Genomic DNA, 21,190 nt, shown 5'->3' on the forward strand with positions numbered 1-21,190 from the left:
AAGCTCTTTAGGTCCTTGTAACAATAAGCTGTGCATTACATAAATAAGACTATTTCAGCAAATATAAAGACTAAAAATATAAAATAAAGACTTATCTTAAATTGCACTATGGGGCTGTTTTTAATGGTACGCCTTAGCTTCCATTAAAGGAAATCTTCAAGCTACAGCATACAATGATATTTAAAACAATAGTATGCTTCCAACTTTGTGGCAACAGTTTAGGGAAGGCCCTTTCCTGCTTCAACATTACAAGAGAGCCCTGACCTAAACCCCATTCAACACATTTGGGATGATCTGCAATGCGGAATGTGAGCCTGTGCTTATCGGCCAGCACCAGTGCCCAAATTTACTAATACTATTCATGGCGGAATGCTAGAAAATCCCTGCAGCCAGGTTCCAAAATCTTATTGAAAAAGCTGTCTCAGAAGAGCGAGGCTGTTACAGCAGCAAATTAATGTTGATAGTTTTCGAATATATTAAGAAAATTACATATGGGTGCAATGCTGGGGTGTCCACAAACTTATATTTTAATAAGCATATGAGAGACAAAGTGTGTCTCTTCTCTGACCTCATGGTGGTGTATTTGAGCTTGAAGTTCCTGTATGTTATTGGTGGAGACAGGCCGGTCCTGAATGATGCGGTGAGCCTCTTCTATTAATCTCTGGAGGTTCTTCACTTCCTGTTCATACTGCTCATACTGCACCACAGCCTCCTGGGAGAGAAAAAACATAAATGATCATCTCTCTTGCCTCACCCTCCAGGGAGGTCAAAGGTGAGTATCACCTATAAATGTCTTCTGAATTAATTAAATTCTTCCACTCTCTATGTCGCAATGCTTCCATGATATTGATTCCTATATTCACAGTATCTGTCACTGAGTGTGTTACCATGCATATCCCAGCGTGACATTTAGAATAGAATAAACATGCAGTATACAAAATATACAAAATTCTAAAACAAGTCATCTGAGATCTGCTGATATTGGAGCAATGAGGTATGTTAAACACCTCTTCTGTTCATTGTGAGCTTCTTAAGTCAGTTTAAGCTAATTTTTCATGATAACATTCGTAATAATACAGATTAATTGTTTAAATCTTGGCGTGTTTGGTTAAAATGGCTAAGATGCTTGAGTTGTTTGACCTCCAGATAGTCACAGAAGGTTATTTGCTTCTTCCTCTAAGGGCTAATCTTCACTACAATGAGCTTAAAAGCAAAATTAGTCCAGAACCAAAGGATTGGAGGATAATACTGGTCTGATGGGGGCTCAACAAAAACACAGACATTCTTGAGAAGGCCTGTTGGGACACTGCAGCAGAATTCAAAGCAGCAAGTGACAAGTCACTGTAGTCAACTGTATAACTCTTCTAACAACTATACAAGTTCTACAGTTTAGAATTTGACAGGATAATATGGTAGTTTTTTGTTGTTGTTTTTTTTTTTTTGGGGGAGACTAATAAACAAAATGTTATAAAAACAAACACTTCTCCAGCATTTGCGATATGAGGACTGCCCTCTACCTGCAGGATGTTGCACTGCTGGATGGTGGTGTGCTGCAGTTGGCTGGCTTCTTGCTGCAGAGTCTGAGCTGTGCGGCAGATAGGCAGGCTAGCCACTACCTCCTCTGGTAGCCGGAGGGCGCTCTGACACTGCTGTACTGCTGCCACCTGCTGCTTGAAGCCCTCCATTTCCACCAACAGACGCTTAAGAAGGAATGAATGGTCGTTAGAGTATCATAAAGCAATGCTGTGTTGAGACTAGTTTATTTTAAGTTAGTCTGCACGTAGACAGATGCAGACTGTTTGGGGATGTCATATTGCATCTGTCGGCATGCACTGTGTGTATGCGCAGTACTCTCTATGTTTAAATTGTGATGATAAACAAAGCATTTTAAATGTGTATTCACCTGTCTCTGTGTGAGCTGCTCTCTGAGGCTGAGCCTGTTGAGGTCTGGGGAGGCAAGTGTGATCTGGATCTGGTCTACAGCAGCATGGAGGATCTTCACCTCTGACTCCAAACGCAACATGTCCTAAGGAGAGACACAGACAAATAAAACAAGTATAGGAGCAGCTAATACTGTTTGTATCATATACATATATTGTAGATTCTATACACAGACGGTAAAAATTGATTTTCTAAAACTATTATTGATGATGTGGACCTGCTTGCAGTAATAGATATTCAAATTACACCAGTCAAGGTAGGCATCTCTTTAAAACAAAACTCTTCATTTGCAATTTCTAATTGAACAAGATGTATTTCATGTGAAGGGAAATTGAATTACCAGTCGCTACAAATAAAGGTTGTACTATGTCTACACTCTAGACCCAAAAATCATCCAAACTCACTGGAGGAATTGTAAACACATTTCAAAACACACAATGTTATTCTGGGTACCAGCTGTTTGGCAATCAGATTAGTTTACCAGATTACTGCTGCACAGGGTAAAATAGTGCATTCCATTATGATGGTGTAATACTCAATGAATGACCATAAGAGGGCACTGTTAGGTTGGAGTTCTGGTGTATTTGACTCACTCTAAAGGGATGTGCACCAAAATGTTTGTAGTAAAGAAATTAAATTAGCTACATTTCTTAATGAAGATAGTTTTACCAGAGTGCCATAAAACAATTAAGAGGTGAAATATTTTTGACGTCTGATTCCTGTAATGCTTGCCTGGAAGTGAAAGTCGTTACCTTTGCTGCATCCTGCAGACCCTGGAGGCGAGTCTTGGCAGTTTGCTGCAGCTCCTCTGTGCGTCTGCTGAGGTGTTTCACCTGCTGGATCCACCCCTCCGTCTGCAACACCTCCCCCAGCTGCCCCTCCCTCTCCCCCATGGCCTCCAAGTCACCATGGAGACCCCGACACTCCCGCAACAACGCCTGTCACCATAGGAACATAAATTACAAATCAAAAAGAGGAGCCTTTTTTGTGGTGCAATTATACTAATTAAGGCCAGCCAACACACTGTACAGCACATGACATTTGTGAAGTGTGTGAATCTAATTAGCTGTTAATTTGTGGGGTGCCTTAAGATTTAGAAGGTTAATGTAGGAGATATTATTATTTATTTTTGTGGGAAAATAAATATAAAATGTATCAGAACCCAATTTTATCTTGGAACAATTTTCAGACATCCTAAAGTCATTCCCACTCCCTGCTGTGTGACTCATTACAACTCACCTGGTGTGCTCGAATTTGCTCCTGCAGCTGGGACGCAGAGCCCCAGATGATACTACCAGTGACCAGAGCTTCTGCCTTCTCCGTCCAGCCCAAAATGAACGCCTTCATACCCCGATATTCCTCCACCTGTCTCTCTGCCTGCTCACAAGAGAAAGACCAAGACATAATACATTTATGAAATAAAATGCATTCTCAAACAGAATCACCTGATATTGGCCACTAAATTCTGACATATTTGGTGTTCGTTCATGCAAACAATATCGGGAACTTGTCTTTGTCTTTAGGGAGGACTACATGACATGCTGAACTGACTGGACAGCTCACCTTCTTCAGTCTGTTGGCTCTGTCCTGGACCTGCTGCGTGGTGTACCGCTGCACCTCTGTCAGTTTGGCCACAGCATCGCCCAGCTGCTTACACAGCAGAGGGTTCTGCTCCCCAAACTCCTGCACTGCTACTCCTAACTCTGCCAAAGAGCGACCACAGCATTCACACTCTTCACAAAGAGCCTGAAAGAGAGGAGAGTAAGAAGGTGAGACAATAAGGGAGGAGAAAGGAGGTGAAGTCAAGCAGATCAAAAGATCAAAAAACAAGGGAAGTTTAAGTGTGTGTTAAGACAAAAAAATTAACATCAGTAAACCTTATATCTCAGGTGGCTATCTTGGTCTGTTTGAACAAAAAGAAAAATCACATTCTAGTATATATGCACATTCGCTTTCTTGCCAAGAGTTAGATAAGGAGATTGATACCACTGTTATGTTTGTACGATAAATATGAATCTACAGTCAACAGCAGGTGACCTTAGCATAAAGACCGGAAACAGGGGGAAACAGCTAGCCGGGCTTTGTCCGAAGGTAACAAAATCTGCCTACCAGCACCTTTAAAGCTTCCTAATTTAACACATTATATCTTGTTTGTTTAATTTGTACAAAAAAAAACAAAGTGTATAAATGACAAGTTGTAGTTTTACAAGAGAGCAGTGATTAATTAGTGAGCTTCAGAGGTGCTGGTAGGCGGAATAGTTCAAGAAATGACAAACTATTCCTTTAACAACACACACTCCAAGGCTCTTAGGTATACAGATGGGCAGAGGAGTGAGAGAAGAAAAAAAGTTGGGGCAACAAAAAGGAGAACAGGAGGGAAGGGGTTCACATTCCCATCTGGGATACTCTTCTCAGAAGTAGGTCACGATTAAAGGCAGAATTCAGTTCATGCCATTCCAACTCTCACACACTCATTAACCTCAACATCTGCAAAATGAATAGCCAATTTAACAGGGGTTAATTGCTTGTTAATTAGTCAATCTGTCTGGTTGATTACTTTGGTCTCTTCTTTGGCCTCCTCCAGGTCAGCACCCTTGTCTTCCAGTTTCAGAGCGATGGTCTTCAGCTTCGCCTCAATGTCCTGGAGTCTGACGCTAAAGTCCTCTTTCACATCTCTGGTCTGCTGAATCTCCCTTTCTCTCGCCTGGACCTAAAGCAGATGGCAGAAATACACACATTTCACTATACTGTCAAAAACTAACAAGCCTTTTAACAGTGCTAAATAGTTATGGATATTTCAGCTTGCATTCTCTGGACACACTAAGAGCCCTGCAGCAAAGAAATACAGTCATACACCAGACCGCACAGTAGAACTATTACAAGTGAGTGCCAGCTATACAATGGTACATACTGTCATATGGTCACTGTTTAAATTTTGTGCTCTGTAAAAACATAAATGCATGCAATAGTGTCATCAACACAATAAACACCCATTTGACAGTCCTAATAAGTTAATGAAACTACAACATTTAATAAAATGATAAACGGTAGCCGAGAGAGGTCACCTGGTCTTCAGCTGAGCCCAGAGCCAGAGCCACCTCAGCCAGCTGCATACTGAGCTCAGAGGGCAGACCAGCCTGGAGGTCCTGGTACTTGGACTGCTGCAACTCTGTCATGCGCTCAACACTCTGACGTCTGCTGATGACCTCACCATGTGCAGTCTACAACACAAATAACATCACATGACAGACTGCAAATCATAGTCTTTTCTGTTATGACATGATAATGTATTTATGTCTAAACATGCCAGAGAAGTGGTGGCCTACCTCTAGTTCTTGCAGCAGTGAATCCAGGTCTGAAGTGGGACTCAGCAGTAAGCCACGAGTATCTTGGATCCAGCCCTTGACCAAGCCCAGCTCCTTCTCAACCTCCTCTCTCTCCCTCAACTCCTGCTGTACCTGAGCCCTGCTGGCTCGTACCCGCAACACCAGGCTGGACAAGACACAGCAGTAAAAAAAGAAAAATCAATCTAAATGGAATATTCATTTTATTTGTTGGTCCTTGCTCTTACAAAATATGTAACTTGTATGAAAAATAGAGTACAAATAAAACTATATATTTATTTCAAAGTTAATCATACATGTTTGAAGCATTCTCTGATATTTACTGTAAAAATGCTAATAATAGAGATTCTTAGATTCTACAAAGTCATGGAGCAGCCTAAGCACTGGATCACTCACCTCTCATATTGCTCCTGCATGCTTCTGATCATTTGTAGGCAAGGAGTCTCTTCATGTCCATTCTCTGACTTTTTCTCCATTGCCTCCACCTCCTCTCCTCTGAGGCTGCGAGTGTGTTGCCCCAGCAGGGTGATGATGGACTGCTCCCGCTCCACCTCCAGGCTGAAGGAGTCATGGTACTCCAGGAGGCTCTGAAGTGCCGCCCTAGTGGCAGCCTTCTCAACTGTGCTGTCTGGGACACGACTGTGGAGGTCTTGGGACACAGAGCGCACCTTCTCCATCTGAAGGAGGTTTATGTGCAAAGATTCAGGTTCAGTTGATGCAGAAGGTTTAGGGTTAATCATTTACTGTTAGCTGTTTACAAGCTAGTAAACATGAATGTAAACACTATTGAATTTAAAGTACAAAAAAATCAGCTTTGGAAATGCTTTATGAGGAAGGAAGCATTCAACATGTTAGTTATCTGTAGACCTAAATGCTATACTAAATGTGTTTGGTGAGACACACTGAAAATAAACTTACTTAATAAACTTATGTTTACTAGAAAATGCCACAGAGCACCTTTAATTTTGTCAATGTCAAAGACATCTATTAAAGTGATCTACCATATTGCGTTCACAGGCCTTTTGTTTCTGAGGACCAGAGGGCTAATTTGAAAGAATAGATTTCATGAATTATACTGTGAAAAGTCAAAGAACAGTCACATTTTAGCATAATGGTGGGCATTGAGAGCATTTTGGGCTGGGACACAGAATTCTAAAAGATCCACAAGATGATTAAAGGGATAAAAGAAGAAATTATTTCTTTTTGGATACTGAATACTGGAAATGTAGGCCTCACCTTCAAATAAAACAATCTAAGAAACAAAAACATTATACGTGACCCCATCTGTGACATTAATTCATTTCACAAATAATCTTTCAAAGTTGTATCTACAGTATAGTATTCCCTTTGGCAGTCAAAGGCAGAAACAAGAGTCTAGAGATTCAAGTGCAGAGAATGACATCATGTCCAGTTGAACAAAGAAACCATAGAGAACCGGTGGACAACAGGAAACGTGCCACATACTGTATAAGGAAGTGACCAACGTTCCCTACAGTTTGACCTAATTTCCCTTTTCAGGAGCAGTGCTTTGTAGGAATTCTTGAGAGCTGAAAGCGTTCACACTTGAAATAGGTCGAAAAGCGGGAAACCGCTTCATGACACAGTGTTTTGGCAAGAGGTAAGAACTGGCCTAAAGCCTGGAGTTACATCACAGCACACCAACTGGTATTCAGTTGTTGCTGCGTTTGACCTAAATCTGTAGAAGCAAGAATAATTTTCTGACTTGTGTGTTTGGCAACTGAAATGCCATTTGAGTATAAACATCTTCTGTGTACTGTAGGTACATACCGCTGATGGTTAGTTTTACACTGAACATGTGCATTATTGAAGCACACTCACCACACATACAGTATGCAGTCAAGCATGCAGAGCATAGACCCACACAGGGAGCAACGTACAGTTTGTACTACCAACAAATGTACAGTATCTTCTCTTACCTTGTCCGTGAAGTTCCTCCACTCCCTCGCAGTGTCCTCCAGTGCCCTCTCCTGGGCTCGAGCCACACTGCTCAGTCTGGTCCACCGTTGCCACAGTGACGACACAGAGTGGCTGGTAACAGCTTTGCTGGACTCAGAGATGATCTGTTCTAACGCTGTTGCATTCTCTTTCAAAGCATTTAGAGGCAGCTCCAGCAGGTCGACATGAGCCACCAGAGACTACAGCCAAAAGATGACAACACATAAACACAAGTCAATTCATAAATGCAGTCTTTTGAAGTATGTCTACTATGGGAAACTAAAATTATATCCTAGAAGAAACAACTTTACAGACACACAAGTGAACAAGTAAAAATTGCACAAATATGCGCACTGTTTAAATATTAACGTGCATCTGCTGCCAAGTTTCTATAAACATCAGATAATCTTTACTACAGTATTTCTGTTTTATGAGTGGAATTAAGTTTCCCACCTTGTATCTCTGACATTTTTCCTCTGCCTGCTGGATACTAATGGCTTTAGCTGTAGTGAACATGGCCATCTTGCCCTCTGCGTCATTCATCTGTTCAACTAGTGTCTCTTTCTCATGTTGGAAGGAGGTCCATAGAGCTGCACAACTGAGAAAATTATGCAAATTACAAACTACTATTGAGGGAGATTTATTATTCAATTATGTATCATATGGACTGCACATGCCAGCTGTTTGTACATATATTACATGACTGCCCATTAACACTAATACACACCTCTGTAGCACCTCTCTGTAAGCACCCAGGTGCTGTTTGCCTTCTGTATTTCTTAGCAGCATTGCCTCAACTTTTTCTTTCAGTTCACCCATTGCTCTTGCTTCTATAAAATCCTCCAGCAGAGGGTCCAAAGTCCTCAGCTCCTCTAAACCAGCTGTGAAGTTCTTTTCCTGGGCTGAAATGTTTTCCAGGTCCCACACACAATCTGTCTGGTTCTCAAGATCCACCCCCGAGCTGGCCGTCTGGAGGAAAGCTGCAGCAGAGTCCAGACATTTCTGCATGGACTGCAGAGCTAAGTGGTGCCTCTGGACCAGGGAAAAGGCTTGATCCACAGCCAGCTAGAATATGCAGAAGGGGATTTCATTTACTTTTAGTTTAGCTTCTTTTTATATGATTTTTGTCACACAAATTAAGTTAGAAATGCATCCATAAAGCATTACAACAACAAAAAAAAAATGTTCTGTTCCACAGCTTTACTTAACTTTTAGTTTTAACCATAGTAATAGGAATTCAAGTTTTTAAATAGGTCTAAAACAAGAAAACTCTCATCAGCGAGGAATGGAGTGAATGCTATTTACACGTTATCTCTGTAAAACGTTGCTGATTAGAAAATGCTCTGCTATGCCATTATAACTTTTACTTAATATTCAACATAATGGAATCTTTGAGATTCAAACACATTAAATCCCCACAACAGTTATACATTAACATTAACTTAAGTACTTATTCAAACTTCATGGAATCTCTTGAACTGTCTTAAATATTTCAGCTTCCCTTAGCCGATTAATATTGATAGCATATGCGAACAGGAAATAGAAAATAAATGATGGATCGGATTCATGATGAGTTCTGGATATGAACTTGGCTGGTGCAGTAATTTATCAGATTTGTATCACTTTGTAAAAACTTAAGGGATAGAAAATGTCCCTATGATTATAATTTCTGAATAATATATATACAGTACATACCTGTTTTTTGCTAATTCCTTGTTGAACCTCAGCTCCCAGCTTTCCCAGCTCCTGTAGTTTCTCTTCTATGTGGGCAGGAACCGTTTTTTTCCTACTACGATTCTTTTGCTTCTCTCTGCTACCTAAGGCATCTGCCATCTTATATCTACTTTTTACTTCCTCTTCTACGATCTTCAGTTTGCGCACTTCCTCATAAACCCTCTCAATTCTGACCGCTGAAAGAGTCAAAGGCTCCTCCAATTTTCCCTTGATAGTCTTCAGCCATTCCAACATTTTCTCAGTCTCTTTTCTGAAATCTTCACTCTTTGTGACCTTCGTTTCACTTTCATCAACAAAACATTTCACTTCACACCGTAAAGACTGCAATGATTCAAGCTGCAGTGTAGTTTCCTGAAAGGCAGCGGGATCAAACTTCAGACCAAGGCCTTTAGTTTGTTGGTTACATTCTTCAGCCTGAGAGCTCACACAATCCAGACGTTCAAGCAGCAAATAAAGACTTGTAATTTTATCCATGGCACCTAGTTCTGTGTCTGACTTAAGTCTGACAAGCTTCTCTTTCACAGACTTAAACTCTGAGTCCAACTTGATGGATATTCTGTTGTGTTCAACTAGCGGTTTCAAGCAATCATCTAAGTGTTGAATTTTCTGATCATTCATCCTTTTCAGTGTTTTGTGCAGACTGACTAGCTGCAGTGTCTCTTCAACTCTGTATTGCTGACCCTGACTGAGAAACCCCTCATTTTTGCCATGAAGTTCTCTCACAGCGGGGCTAATATGGAATAAACTTTCATTGATATTTCTGTATTCATTGATTAGACGAAAGACAAGTTCCTCCTCTCTAATACTGATAGTCTGCTTCTCCAGATTGTCAAACTGCTCCTGAAGCTCCTCCAGTGCATTACGAGTGATATCAAAGAAAGTGCTGAACTCTTTTCGCTCTAAGATTATTTGTTGGACTCTGTCTTTCTTCTCTTTGGCTAGAGCTAGGATGGCATTATACTGCTGGGGCAGGGCATTCAGCCTCTCATCTAGGTAGCAATGATCAATCTCGTTCAGAGTAGGGAGGATCTCCTGGCCTATTCTTTGGACAATAAGAAGCAGGTTCTCATACTCTGAAGCTTGTTCTAGTACGTTCTGAAAGTTAGACAGTTGTGTTTGCAACTCTGAGCTATCGTCAATGTTGCTTAAATTGATTTCAGGGAAGGTGATGGCATCTGCTTGTCTCAACCAGTGGCAAGTCTTATCCAGGTCAACCTGGAAGTATTTCCTGGAGGTTAAGGCTTTCTCTAAGTCTGTGAGACGCTGGGTGGTCCTCTGGAGGGCAGTTTCAAACACTACCTGCAGCTTCTCAAGTCTCGCCAGGGTTTCTGCTCTCTCTTTGTCAGTGGCATCTCTTTCTAGCTCTCGCCCTTGTACCCAGAGGGATGCCAGCTCTCTCTGGTATGCTCGTAAACCACTCTGGACGCCCCGACAAGCAGCAACCTGTTTGGCTAGGTCCTCAGGGAGAAGCGCTATGTGGTCATCTATCAAAGCCCTCCTCTCCTGTTTCTGTACCCAAGACAGTGCTCTCCCCAGGCCTTGAAGAAACTGTGTCCTCTCTGTGAAGGCCTAGACAAGAAGAATTAAAGATTTAATTATTTAAAAAGTTTTACCAGCTTGAAAAAGATGTAGCATATGACAACACAAAGTCTAATCAGTAACAACATGAGGTCATTTTACAGTTTGTTTGTTTCTTGGATCACCAGACTAACAAATTAGAAAACAGTTAGGTCCTTTAGGAAATTAAAATTTCTACTTGCTTCCAATACAAAAATCCAGCTGTTTACCTTACTAAGGTACTTCCTCCTTTGGGCCACCCGAGCCCCCAGAGCCTCCACCTCAGTCTGGGCTTGTTCAACAAGCTCCTGTAGGAATCTTTTCTCACTCAGCCCCAGTCTGGAAGCCACAGCCTGGGCCTCGCTCACTGCCTGGCCCAGCAGCTGCTGACGGGCCTCCAGTTCTACGCACACACTCAAGTGATCAAACAGGAAACTCTGGGCCAGATCGGGGGGTGGGCTGGTTTTTAGCACGGAGGTAAAAGCAGGCCGCTGCTCCTCCACCCACTCCCGGGCATCCCTCAGTTGGGTTTCAACTAGGGCAAGATCCTCTAGTGTCTGTGCAGAATCCTGGATCTTCTGTTGAATCAGGGTTTCAAGCTGAGTCCAGCGCTGCTCCAAATGACCAACCTAGTGAAAGGCAGAACACCATATAAAACTGGACCCACTACTTATATTCTATATTATCATAAGTTTCCATCATAAGAAGCAGCTGAAGAACTACGAAAATGGAGCTCTACCTGTTGCTTGATCAGCTCCTTGTCTAGCAGGCTAAGTCGAGGCAGGATAGCTTGCCTCTGGTCTCTGAGGTCTTCTAGAGTTGCTCTCTGCTCCTCTAGGTCACTGGAGAGCTTCCTCAGAGCCTCTAGATGCTCACTTGTACTCTCTGTGTCAGCCCTAGGTACACAGAGATGGGTTGAGGAACAGTCTATACAGTAGTATAATTATAAAGATACAGTAGTTGTATTGGCTGAGATAAAGAGATAGCAATGATTGTAACACAAAAGGAAATATGTGTGTATATATAGTAAATACTGTGTGTATATATAGCCTTGTCAATAAATAAATATGTGTTAAAATAATGCACAAGGTGTTTAAAATTCTACACAAAAATGAAACATCACAACATCCACAGAACAGCTTGATACCTGGCAAGGTAGTCCCATTCCCTTGATACTTGGTGGAAGAGTTCCTCCACAGCTACAACACTCTCCTGGTACTCGCCACTTCGCTGCATGTCCTCCCCCCGCTGAGACTCCAGTTCTTCTGCACGCTGGCCCAGGTCCATCCAGCTTCTCCTCAGTCTCCTTATCTCCTCCAGGGCAGGAGAGACCTGTCCATCTGTCAGCCTACCAACGGCCTCATTCAAATGGTTTACCACAGACTGTCTGTCCCTAATCTGCTGAAGGAATTCCTGTAGGAAAGATAATGGGATTTTCAGAGTCACACTGAAATTGAGTTCAATTACTTTATTCGTCTAGAAGTTTGCCTACACAATGACATATACACATTTTACAACAATACAGTGTTGTTGTAGAATAAACTTGTAAAACAAAAAAAATAATTGATCATCAGCATACAAACCAAACACAGACCTGTGCCTTGTCCAGTTGGTTCTGTGCAATCTTGGGCTCCAGCTCTGCAGGTCTCCTGATGAGGTTCTGAAGTTGCTGCTCTGTCTCTCTCAGCTGGACCTCCAAATCTGCCTTCTGCTCCTCAATGTCCCTCCAGCTGTCTGCTACCTCCTCACAAAGCAGCATTCGCTCCTCAATCTAGACACAAAACACAATGAATCAATAACCAAGTATTTTTTCAAACAATATATTCAATGTTTTTTAATTCACAGGTTTGTTAAAGTTGACTGACCTGCAGCTTGACCTGCTGGATAGCTGCTGCGGTCCCCCTGACCCTCAGCTCAGACAGGTCACATGTTGAGCACACAAGCTGGAGGTAAGTGCTGGCCTGTTCCTGGTGAGCCCGCTCCTGCTTCACCTGCCAAAAAAAGAGTCTGTTATTGATCCTATGGTTTTATTGACTGAACATGTTATCCCTTTAGGACAATCTGCAACTACATGTATTTTGCCCACATTTTGGCCCCCATCTAAACACATGCAATCAAGCTAACTGTCCGAGAGATTGCCACATGACAGCCATGTATATTATTACTATTAACTCAGCATTCATAATTTCGGGGGGAACTGGCTTACTGACCTGCTGTAGTGCCTCCTCCAGGCTGAGAGGAGGATGTGGAGGAGGCTCGGGTTCCTCTGAGACAGAAGTCAACCATGTCTGACACTGCAGCAGTGTATCTTGAAGACTCACATGTCTCTGTAATTCATGGTCAAGACTCTGATACACCTGTAAGACACGGACAAATATATTTCAGTGCTATATGTCTGTACTGAAGTCAAACTTCCATATAGTAAAACCCTTCAGAAAATCAAGCCAAAACTAGAAACTAAAGGGAAGACAAAATGTTTTCAAAAACAGCAAAACACACACATACAATAACACAAATATAAAGTGAAGCTGTAGGTAAAGACTACTAGACGACTGCATAGCTTTGAAGACAGTATAGTATGGGCAAACACTGAGAAACATTAACGGATAAACCCCGAACAAGTAGGCAGTTACGCAGTGTTGTATTTGACAGGTGTTGAATGTGGAGGCGTCCATGCCTTCCAGGGGAGAGCGAAACAGCAAGGTCTGATTGACAGTGTTAATATGAGAGCCCGAAACAGGGAAAGAAGGGGGGCATGTATTGGCAAACTGCCAAGTGTATTTGGCAAAGGCTAGAAGGTTGGCATGGTGGCAAGTGGCAGGCAGGATATTAGAGTTGTGTTGTGCTGGGACACAGTTGGCAGCCATCGTAACACTGGAGGCGCAGTTGTAGAGAAGCCAGCAGCGTAGTGGTAAAGTGTGGCTGGATCACACAATGCCAGATTGGATGTGCGAGGGTTGGTGGAGGTGGTGTCTTGGGAGGTGAGCTATGATGACAGAGAAGAGGTTGCCAAAATGACAGAGTGGGCCTGGATTAGAGGGCTCGCCAGATCTACTGAATAGTGGTGTGTGACCATTTTTGGCTCAGGCATGAAAACGTAGAGTTGACAGGGGATATGCAGAGATTAATATGGGTAGATTGAGTTAGTGATTTTGGCTGGTGGGGTCTGTCTGCGTATGGCGGCTGTTGAACTCCACTTTGGCAGCCTTAATTGGTCGTGCCCTCTACACTGGCAGTGAAGGGCTGTCTTGAGAGATAGGCTTAAGTGTCAGAATGGGTTAGGATTAAGTGAATGCCTAGGCTGTTGGAATATTACTGCACTGATATGCAGAACGTGTGTGTCTGTGCATGCATGTGTGGTCACGTCCATGGATGCATGTGAAAATGTTTGTGCATCCAATGCACCAATGTCTTACATTATAAATGCGTAAGAACCATTTTACTACTTAAATACAGAACACATCTCAGCTTCCCATCCCTCCCTTGTCCTCCTCTTCTGCGTCCCCTCCCTCCCGCTTTCCATCTCCTCCTCCTCACTCACTCTCTGTGCTGTGCTACAGATGGCAGAGTAGCTGTCTCTGGTGCCTTGCTGGTGAGCCTGGACCTGCTGTCTCAGCCTGCTCTGCACACGGTCCCGGCAGCCTTGTACCAGGTGGTCTCCTCGCTCCTTCAGGCCTGCCAAGCGATCTTCAAAGCCCGCTACTTCCTCCATGATGGCCTGTGGAGGACAAAGTAACAAAGTAGGATCATGTTAGAAAGAGTCTCCAGTGGAGACTTATTATAGAATGAGTCTGTCCACTCGTCAATGACAGGAGGTCAGAGCAGACTGATACCACACAGAGAAAGTCTCATGGTCTTAGACAGGCTTTGATGGATGGATGACTTTGAAAGATGAGTGAAAGAAGAACAGAATTTGCAGAGCACAGTACCTTTGTAATTTAGGGCTCAGACCCTTTGGTTATCTAAAAACAAAGTCTCTTACAGATCTGGACTGAAACTACTGAGAAAATTCTTTTTTTTTGCTGTAACTGAATCATCAAGATTTTTTAATTTTTCAAATAATTTACATTATTAATCATTAATTAATACAATACAGTCCAAATAAATTGGTGTCCGCAAAAGCAGAATAAATTAAATGGGGCTTCTCATACAAGAACCAACTGAAATCAAACTGTGCTTACAAAATATGTTATGTTACCCAACAAACCTTTTCTACAAATGTATTGTGTCACACTTTTACTATATTAAGTAATTCATTTTAGTCCATGTTGCGTACAGTCATGTAAAACTTAGAAACCTATGCTACAACTCTGGTCATCAGGTACGCACACATGAACAGCAAGTAGTTAATGGAAAAACATGATTTAAGTAAGCAGCAGACCTAATAATGATGATTAATAACTTTCAACCATATTGTATTATTTAAAGGTCCCATGACATGGTGCTCTTTGGATTCTTTTATACAGGCCTCAGTGGTCCCCTAATACTGTATCTGAAGTCTCTTTCCCAAAATTCAGCCTTGGTGCAGAATTACAGCCACTAGAGCCAGTCCCACAATGGACTTTCCTTAGTATGTGCCATTTCTGTGTCTGTTATTGAGGAGGAGAGAGGGGGGGCAAGGTGGAGAGTGGGGGTGTGGCCTTGACAAACTGCCACTTTGCTCATTTGAAAACCATGATGTCTCTCTCTCATGGGTGGGCCAAATTCTCTGGGCGGGCAAAGCAGAGAAAGGGGAGGTAACCTTGCTCCTTATGACCTCATAAGGAGCAAGATACCAGATCGGCCCATCTGAGCTTTCATTTTCTCAAAGGCAGAGCAGGATACCCAGGGCTCGGTTTACACCTATCACCATTTCTAGCCACTGGGGGACCATAGGCAGGCTGGGGGAACTCATATATGTTAAAAAAAACCTCATAAAGTGAAATTTCCATGCCATTGGACCTTTAAGGTCATATAGTAATGTTGATTGAGCAAAAGAAAAGCTGTTGAATCTCAAAAAGAAGTTCAATTTTCAGCAATTTTGTTACAAAATGCAGTTACGGAAACATACACACCTCCTAAACAAAGGTAGGTTTTACTAGATCTAAGAAGTGTTGATTTATTACAATAACACCAACAGTTAGATAACACTTTAAATCTGACAGTTCAGCAAATACTAAGTAGCTAAAGTTTCCTAGTAGGCGTAAGTGAGCACTTTTGCTCTCTAATCAAGGCTCATTGCTCGAGTTCTATCATATGCTACAAACTCTGCAAACAAAAGCAAACAAATTAAGAGATGTGATTGGTCACCTTGTGCCTGGACAGCTGTTGAGTGGCTGCCTCCAGGCTGCCACCCACACTGGGATCAGGAGTCACCATCCTGCTGGACATCTGGAGCAGCCAGCGTTCAACTTCCTGGAGCTCGTTGTGATAAGCTTCCTGTTCCTTTACCTGGCCTTCTAGATTCTCCACATGGGCCTGGACCACATCATTTCCGAAATGTGAGCACACGCACATGCACACGCACACGCACACGCACACGCACATTATACTGATTACAAACAGTATACGCAACAAACTATTACAACCACTTTCCTGAAACAGAGTTACATGTACTTTATCTGCTTCATTTAATCTGCGAAGTATCCTGCATATAAAGAGCATTTCCTTTTTCCTCTCTGTATATCATTACTACTGTCGGCTGAGTACAGGTTCTCACCATGGCAGTACGACAGATTTCAGTGTAGTCCTTTTGCATTCTGTTAATTTTGTCTCTGATGGAGGGGTAGTGGACAGAGGCTAGCAGAGCGTCTCCTTTCTCCACCACTGACCTGATGGATCCATCATGGGACTGAACCATCTGCAACAGAGCCTGGGGACACAGAAAGACAACATGTAGCTTTAATATTGTCTAATATAGAGTAAAGACCATCCTTAGTAAATGTGAATATGTTCTGTGGACTTACTATTGTTGCATTAGATCATTGCTCAATATTAAATGATTACAGGAGTGTTTACAGGATTTGCTTTTCTTAGCTAAATTACGACCAAGTAAGTACAAGTTTTTATTATACTGTCAATCATTTTCCAAAGCACATAACTATACAAAACAATGGTATAGTCAGGAAAATGGTCAGCAGTTATGGAAAGTATATTCAATTTTGGAGTTAATAGGCTAAGACATGCAAGGACACAGTCCATAAAGCTAAAAATATTCAAGGTCTTGCTGCCATTTGGACCCACCAGTGCAAATGTACATATAATACTCATGATTTCAATTTCTATACAGTTTGATTGAGAAATGCTGCTATACCTTATACTTAGCCAGCAGTGCTCTCCGTTGGTACAGTTCAGCCTTGGGCTCCACAGGGGAGCTGAGCAAAGCCCTGATCTCCACCAGCCACTGGCCCTGAGCCTTATATCTGTCCTGGAACTCCTTCGCTAGCAGTAACGCCCGATGTAGAAAGCTGTGCTCCTGCCTCAGCCCACCTGCGAGCTCCTCCAGCTGGGCAAGACGAGCCTCTACCTCCCCTCCTAAACTCTCTGCTCCGGCCTCATCCAGGAAGCCTGCTGCCTGCTCTGCTCGCTCCCTCAGTGATTTCAGGAAACTGTGACCATGTTGGAGCTCAGACTGGAGAGTCTGGGCGAAAGAGAGAGCAGAAATACAACTCAGCATGGCTGCTGCTATAGTGTTATCACCATTACTTATACAAAAAAAACTTTAACCGGGGCACTTTACATACTGCTGACCAAAAACGTAGCATACAGTATATGCTCTAGGATAAGGGAATCATACTATCATAGTTTCCATGACTTTGAGGTTAACATTCAAACACATGATCACTGATTTCTTTGTCTTTCACCTCCAGTGCCCCAGTCACCCAGACCAGCCTGGCCGTGTGTTTGAAGGGCTTTGAACCCACCAGGTAAGCTGACACCTGCATGGTGAGATGTAGAGAAGACTTGGAGGTCATGTTGTGGAGAAACCACAGTGAATAATATGAAAGGAGGACCCAATTATAAGGACCCTTAGCGGGCAACAATAGCTGCGGGGGTTTCCAGGGCAACCACAACACACCACACACACACACAGACCTTCACTCGATGGGACGCCATCTAGCTTTCATCATCAGTCTATTATTGCTTAAGTAGAGAGTAGCTTCACATTGCAACAACCCCAGACCTCCAGCTACTGCAGCTGATAATATAATATAACAAGAGCTGTGTCTGTACACACATGTCCATGTTTGCTGCTTGCTGTAATATGGAGCTTATGTCATGTTCATCATTCCAGTCAGAATGCCGATGTCCCTGCCTAAGGCCTTAATAGGAGACACTCAATGCATCTCATTTCCATATAATTCTGTGTGGTTAACATGTGAGTTTAAACAAGGAAGTCTGCGGTAATTGCCATTTGCAGTAGATTTAGTTCCATGTGACTCATTATCTTCACTTCATATTGAAACATCTTCTCTCATTTCCACCTGACAATGAGTATCCTTCTTAGCAACACTACTGGTTGTCCACATGTTGAATTAAACTTGCAAGATTTTGTTCTGCTGGATCTGATTTGGTTCAAATTGTGTATTTTAGATCCAAGACTATTTGAGGAACCATTCAAACCTCTGAATGATCTTTATTTTTACATGAAAAAATGCTCACATTTCAATTCAGTTTGAATTGTTCAAGCAAAGACAAAATAATAATTCAGTGGTTTTATACAGTTTGGTCTCACAATCTGTCTTTGGATGAAATTAGCCACTAATAGAAGGCTAGAACCTGTGTATATTTTTATTTTTTAAAGAAATAAAAATATACACTGGATAGGGACAGAGTCAAATGTAAAATGTGAGGATTTTAGTTATTTAAATACACAAAACTATCTAAATTGTCCAATTCAAGGGGTCTAATGATGCCTTTCTGAAAACATGTGTATCTCTTACCATGGTACAGTATACTTTCATTTTTAGAGCTCTTAATGACCATAATTTTACAGTTACAACTCAACTCAACTAGGATCAAATGAAGTCGAAATCCAACTAATGGCCCTTGACAAAGCTATTGACTACTGGTCTTTGTGTCAATGCATAATCATCGCATCTCTCACTGAAAAGCCCTGTAACTCTCACTATGGGAGAGCACTTGCGCATTATCTGCAGTGCTGGAAGGACACGTGGTGACAGCATGTCTTCAGTCCCTATGCAGAGACAGAGCATTGATCCCAGACAGGGATTACTGCAAAGCCCACACCAGATGATGTATTGTAAATGTCTATGTGTGTGTCTGTAAATGCGTTTCTGGATATGTGTGTGAGGAAGACAAAGAGAGATGAGATGTAGTGATACATAAAGGCAGTGGAAAGAATGTGTGAAATCAAAGAGGATTCATGGGTTTGAGTTTGCTGCAGCTTGCTAGTTAGTACTTTGGATTGGTTTTGTGATATGAAGCGAGTGAGGAGAAGAGAAGTCTGTGTGTGTGTGTGTGTGTGTGTGTGTGTGTGTGTTTGTGTGTGTGTGTGTGTGTGTGTGTGTGAAGCGGTAAGGGCACTGCATCAATTACAGTGTCTGTGCCAGCAGGCTCCTGACACCGGCGCTTCTTCATCCTCTACTTCACAGTGGGAGGTCTCTCCCTGCTACCACACTTCCTCTAAAACCGCACCCGCTTTGTCTTCATAATGAGCTGATCAATACACACATACTCATCCAATCCTTTACACTACACACTCAATATGAACTATGCCAAGCAAGCCATAGTGGTGGTTTTCTTTTTATTGCACTCTCATTTTTGAGCAGGGCTACTTTTCTCCAAGACCCATTTGACAAAAAGACAAACTGCTACAATTATGCCACGACAGTGAGTTTTTTTAAAGCTCTATCCAAATATATACTGTAAGTACACTGAATGTTTTGAAAGCTTCATGCATATTTTACTGGCCAAGCATATTGTTGCTGCCAAAAGAAATCTTCACAATTCATGTTACTAACAGGTACCGTATGAGATTGCACAAGGACATTTTTGGTGGCTTGGATATTAGACTCATATGAGTTTGTGCTCAAATTCTCCACTACGAACAGGGATCTTGCTTACTCATCAGTTTGCTATGGTAATACTCAATTTATGTGCTGATGTATTGCAACCTGCTCAGGGAGGTGTATTAAGCTCTGCACTGCACCTTGCATCAAAATGCCTCACTGATAAATGGAGGTTCAGAACTGTGACTGTGAAACCATTTAAGCCACAAGTACAGTACAGACATAAATCAATACCTCTAGTTTTTTCATCTTCTTCTCCATGGCGACCCGGTCCAGGGGTTCAGAAGTGTCAGTTAACGCTGTGAAGCTTTTCTGAGTGGAGCTGAGCCAGTCAGTGAAGGACATGCAAAGGTTCTCAGATTCTTCGATGCTCTTTAGCTCCTCTTTAAGCTGCTTGATGGTGTCCTGAAAAATGAATGGATGAGAGGTCAGAAGGAAAGTTTAACAAATATACTCACTTTAACTCACTTTAGGTTTTTTACAGATTTTTGTTGTTGTTGAATGATTGACTATAAATAAAATATGTAAAGAACATCAAATTTCAGGCCAGGTTTTCCAAATGTGTCCATAGACCACAATACTGACTATCTACAGTATATCTATGTAATAGAAAGTCAATATATATTGAGATTTTTGTATTCTCACTTAGCAATTAACTAGATATTTAAGCTACCTGACCATATTGACATTATATTTAATTGTATGGTTATATTTAACAGGTGAAGGTGAATAACCTTCACTTCAACTACTGCTGCCCTTTTGTTTCAGAGGTTAGAATTGTTGGTAAGACTCTTCAGACTGTATTTGGGGGGAGGGAAATTCAGGAAACATGTACTGCTTTCTTTGAAGCTGTGAGATGTGCCTCAGCTGTCTTACCTTGGCCACCAAGGACCAAAAGCTCTCTTATCAACCATCAAAACAGAAAATATCAGTTTCTCCCCTCCTCATTCATCTGCAGAATATCAATAGCTTTACTAGAAGGTGAAGAGGGTTTTTATGTTTATGTCACATTATTCACTTGACTGAGATTTTAAGTCAATAGCACCATGAGGATGGAGAGGGTTTCTTGCAGGTTTGACACATTATTCACTCAACTTGCAAATCCTGTGGCGAGAAGCTCCAATTAGCCGATAGTGCTGAGTGCACACCTTTTCTGACTAGACAGAGGTAACAGCTTCCCACCTCAAGCCCATGTGGCCTCCACTTCACAGAGTATAATTACAGGCATCCTTTGTATGAGAGGGAAGTGATGTGTCTGCATACATATGTACTGGCATGACTGTAAATAGATTCATGCTTGAGTCAATTTTGAGAGAGGAAGGAAGGGGTGTGGGTATAACAGAGACAGAGGAACAACGTGAGGGAATGAGGGGGAGACACACTCACACAAACACTCCTATGTGTTACTGAAGGTGTAAAAATCAATGCAGTGCAGGCAAAGCTTTTTCACTCCTGGTGCGGAGTGTGAGATTGCCTTCTGTAGCGTTTAATTACAGATTTAGCCCCAGACCAGAGGAGCCCCATTGATTTTCCTTTAGTCCCCCCCCAGAGGAGTAGACAAATAGAGAGGCTGGATCTGAGTATACAGAGCATAACTCTCAAAGCTACTTCAATGGGGTGTTACAGAAACAAAGTCCAAACTCTCAC

At 42.1% G+C, this 21,190-nt stretch overlaps 1 protein-coding gene across 4 annotated transcripts in view; it reads right to left on the reverse strand.

Annotated features, from left to right (window-relative positions):
• syne1a (spectrin repeat containing, nuclear envelope 1a) overlaps positions 1–21,190 on the reverse strand; it is an 81,633-nt gene that overhangs the window by 43,006 nt on the left and 17,437 nt on the right. For all 4 annotated transcript variants that reach the window (XM_028604457.1, XM_028604456.1, XM_028604455.1 and 1 more), the window contains 25 exons: positions 19,778–19,948; positions 16,825–17,151; positions 16,231–16,383; positions 15,822–15,989; positions 14,074–14,250; positions 12,743–12,889; positions 12,398–12,523; positions 12,127–12,303; positions 11,680–11,945; positions 11,272–11,428; positions 10,763–11,161; positions 8,937–10,544; positions 7,969–8,306; positions 7,695–7,839; positions 7,223–7,441; positions 5,682–5,962; positions 5,268–5,433; positions 5,007–5,162; positions 4,499–4,651; positions 3,505–3,687; positions 3,181–3,318; positions 2,694–2,879; positions 1,904–2,026; positions 1,518–1,700; positions 569–712 (listed from right to left, as the gene is read on the reverse strand). In XM_028604457.1, the coding sequence (XP_028460258.1) occupies positions 569–712; positions 1,518–1,700; positions 1,904–2,026; positions 2,694–2,879; positions 3,181–3,318; positions 3,505–3,687; positions 4,499–4,651; positions 5,007–5,162; positions 5,268–5,433; positions 5,682–5,962; positions 7,223–7,441; positions 7,695–7,839; positions 7,969–8,306; positions 8,937–10,544; positions 10,763–11,161; positions 11,272–11,428; positions 11,680–11,945; positions 12,127–12,303; positions 12,398–12,523; positions 12,743–12,889; positions 14,074–14,250; positions 15,822–15,989; positions 16,231–16,383; positions 16,825–17,151; positions 19,778–19,948 (6,291 nt within the window). The remainder of the gene's footprint in view (positions 1–568; positions 713–1,517; positions 1,701–1,903; positions 2,027–2,693; positions 2,880–3,180; positions 3,319–3,504; positions 3,688–4,498; positions 4,652–5,006; positions 5,163–5,267; positions 5,434–5,681; positions 5,963–7,222; positions 7,442–7,694; positions 7,840–7,968; positions 8,307–8,936; positions 10,545–10,762; positions 11,162–11,271; positions 11,429–11,679; positions 11,946–12,126; positions 12,304–12,397; positions 12,524–12,742; positions 12,890–14,073; positions 14,251–15,821; positions 15,990–16,230; positions 16,384–16,824; positions 17,152–19,777; positions 19,949–21,190) is intronic.

The sequence above is a fragment of the Perca flavescens genome, chromosome 18, assembly GCF_004354835.1.
Source record: "Perca flavescens isolate YP-PL-M2 chromosome 18, PFLA_1.0, whole genome shotgun sequence".
Lineage (NCBI taxonomy): Eukaryota > Metazoa > Chordata > Actinopteri > Perciformes > Percidae > Perca > Perca flavescens.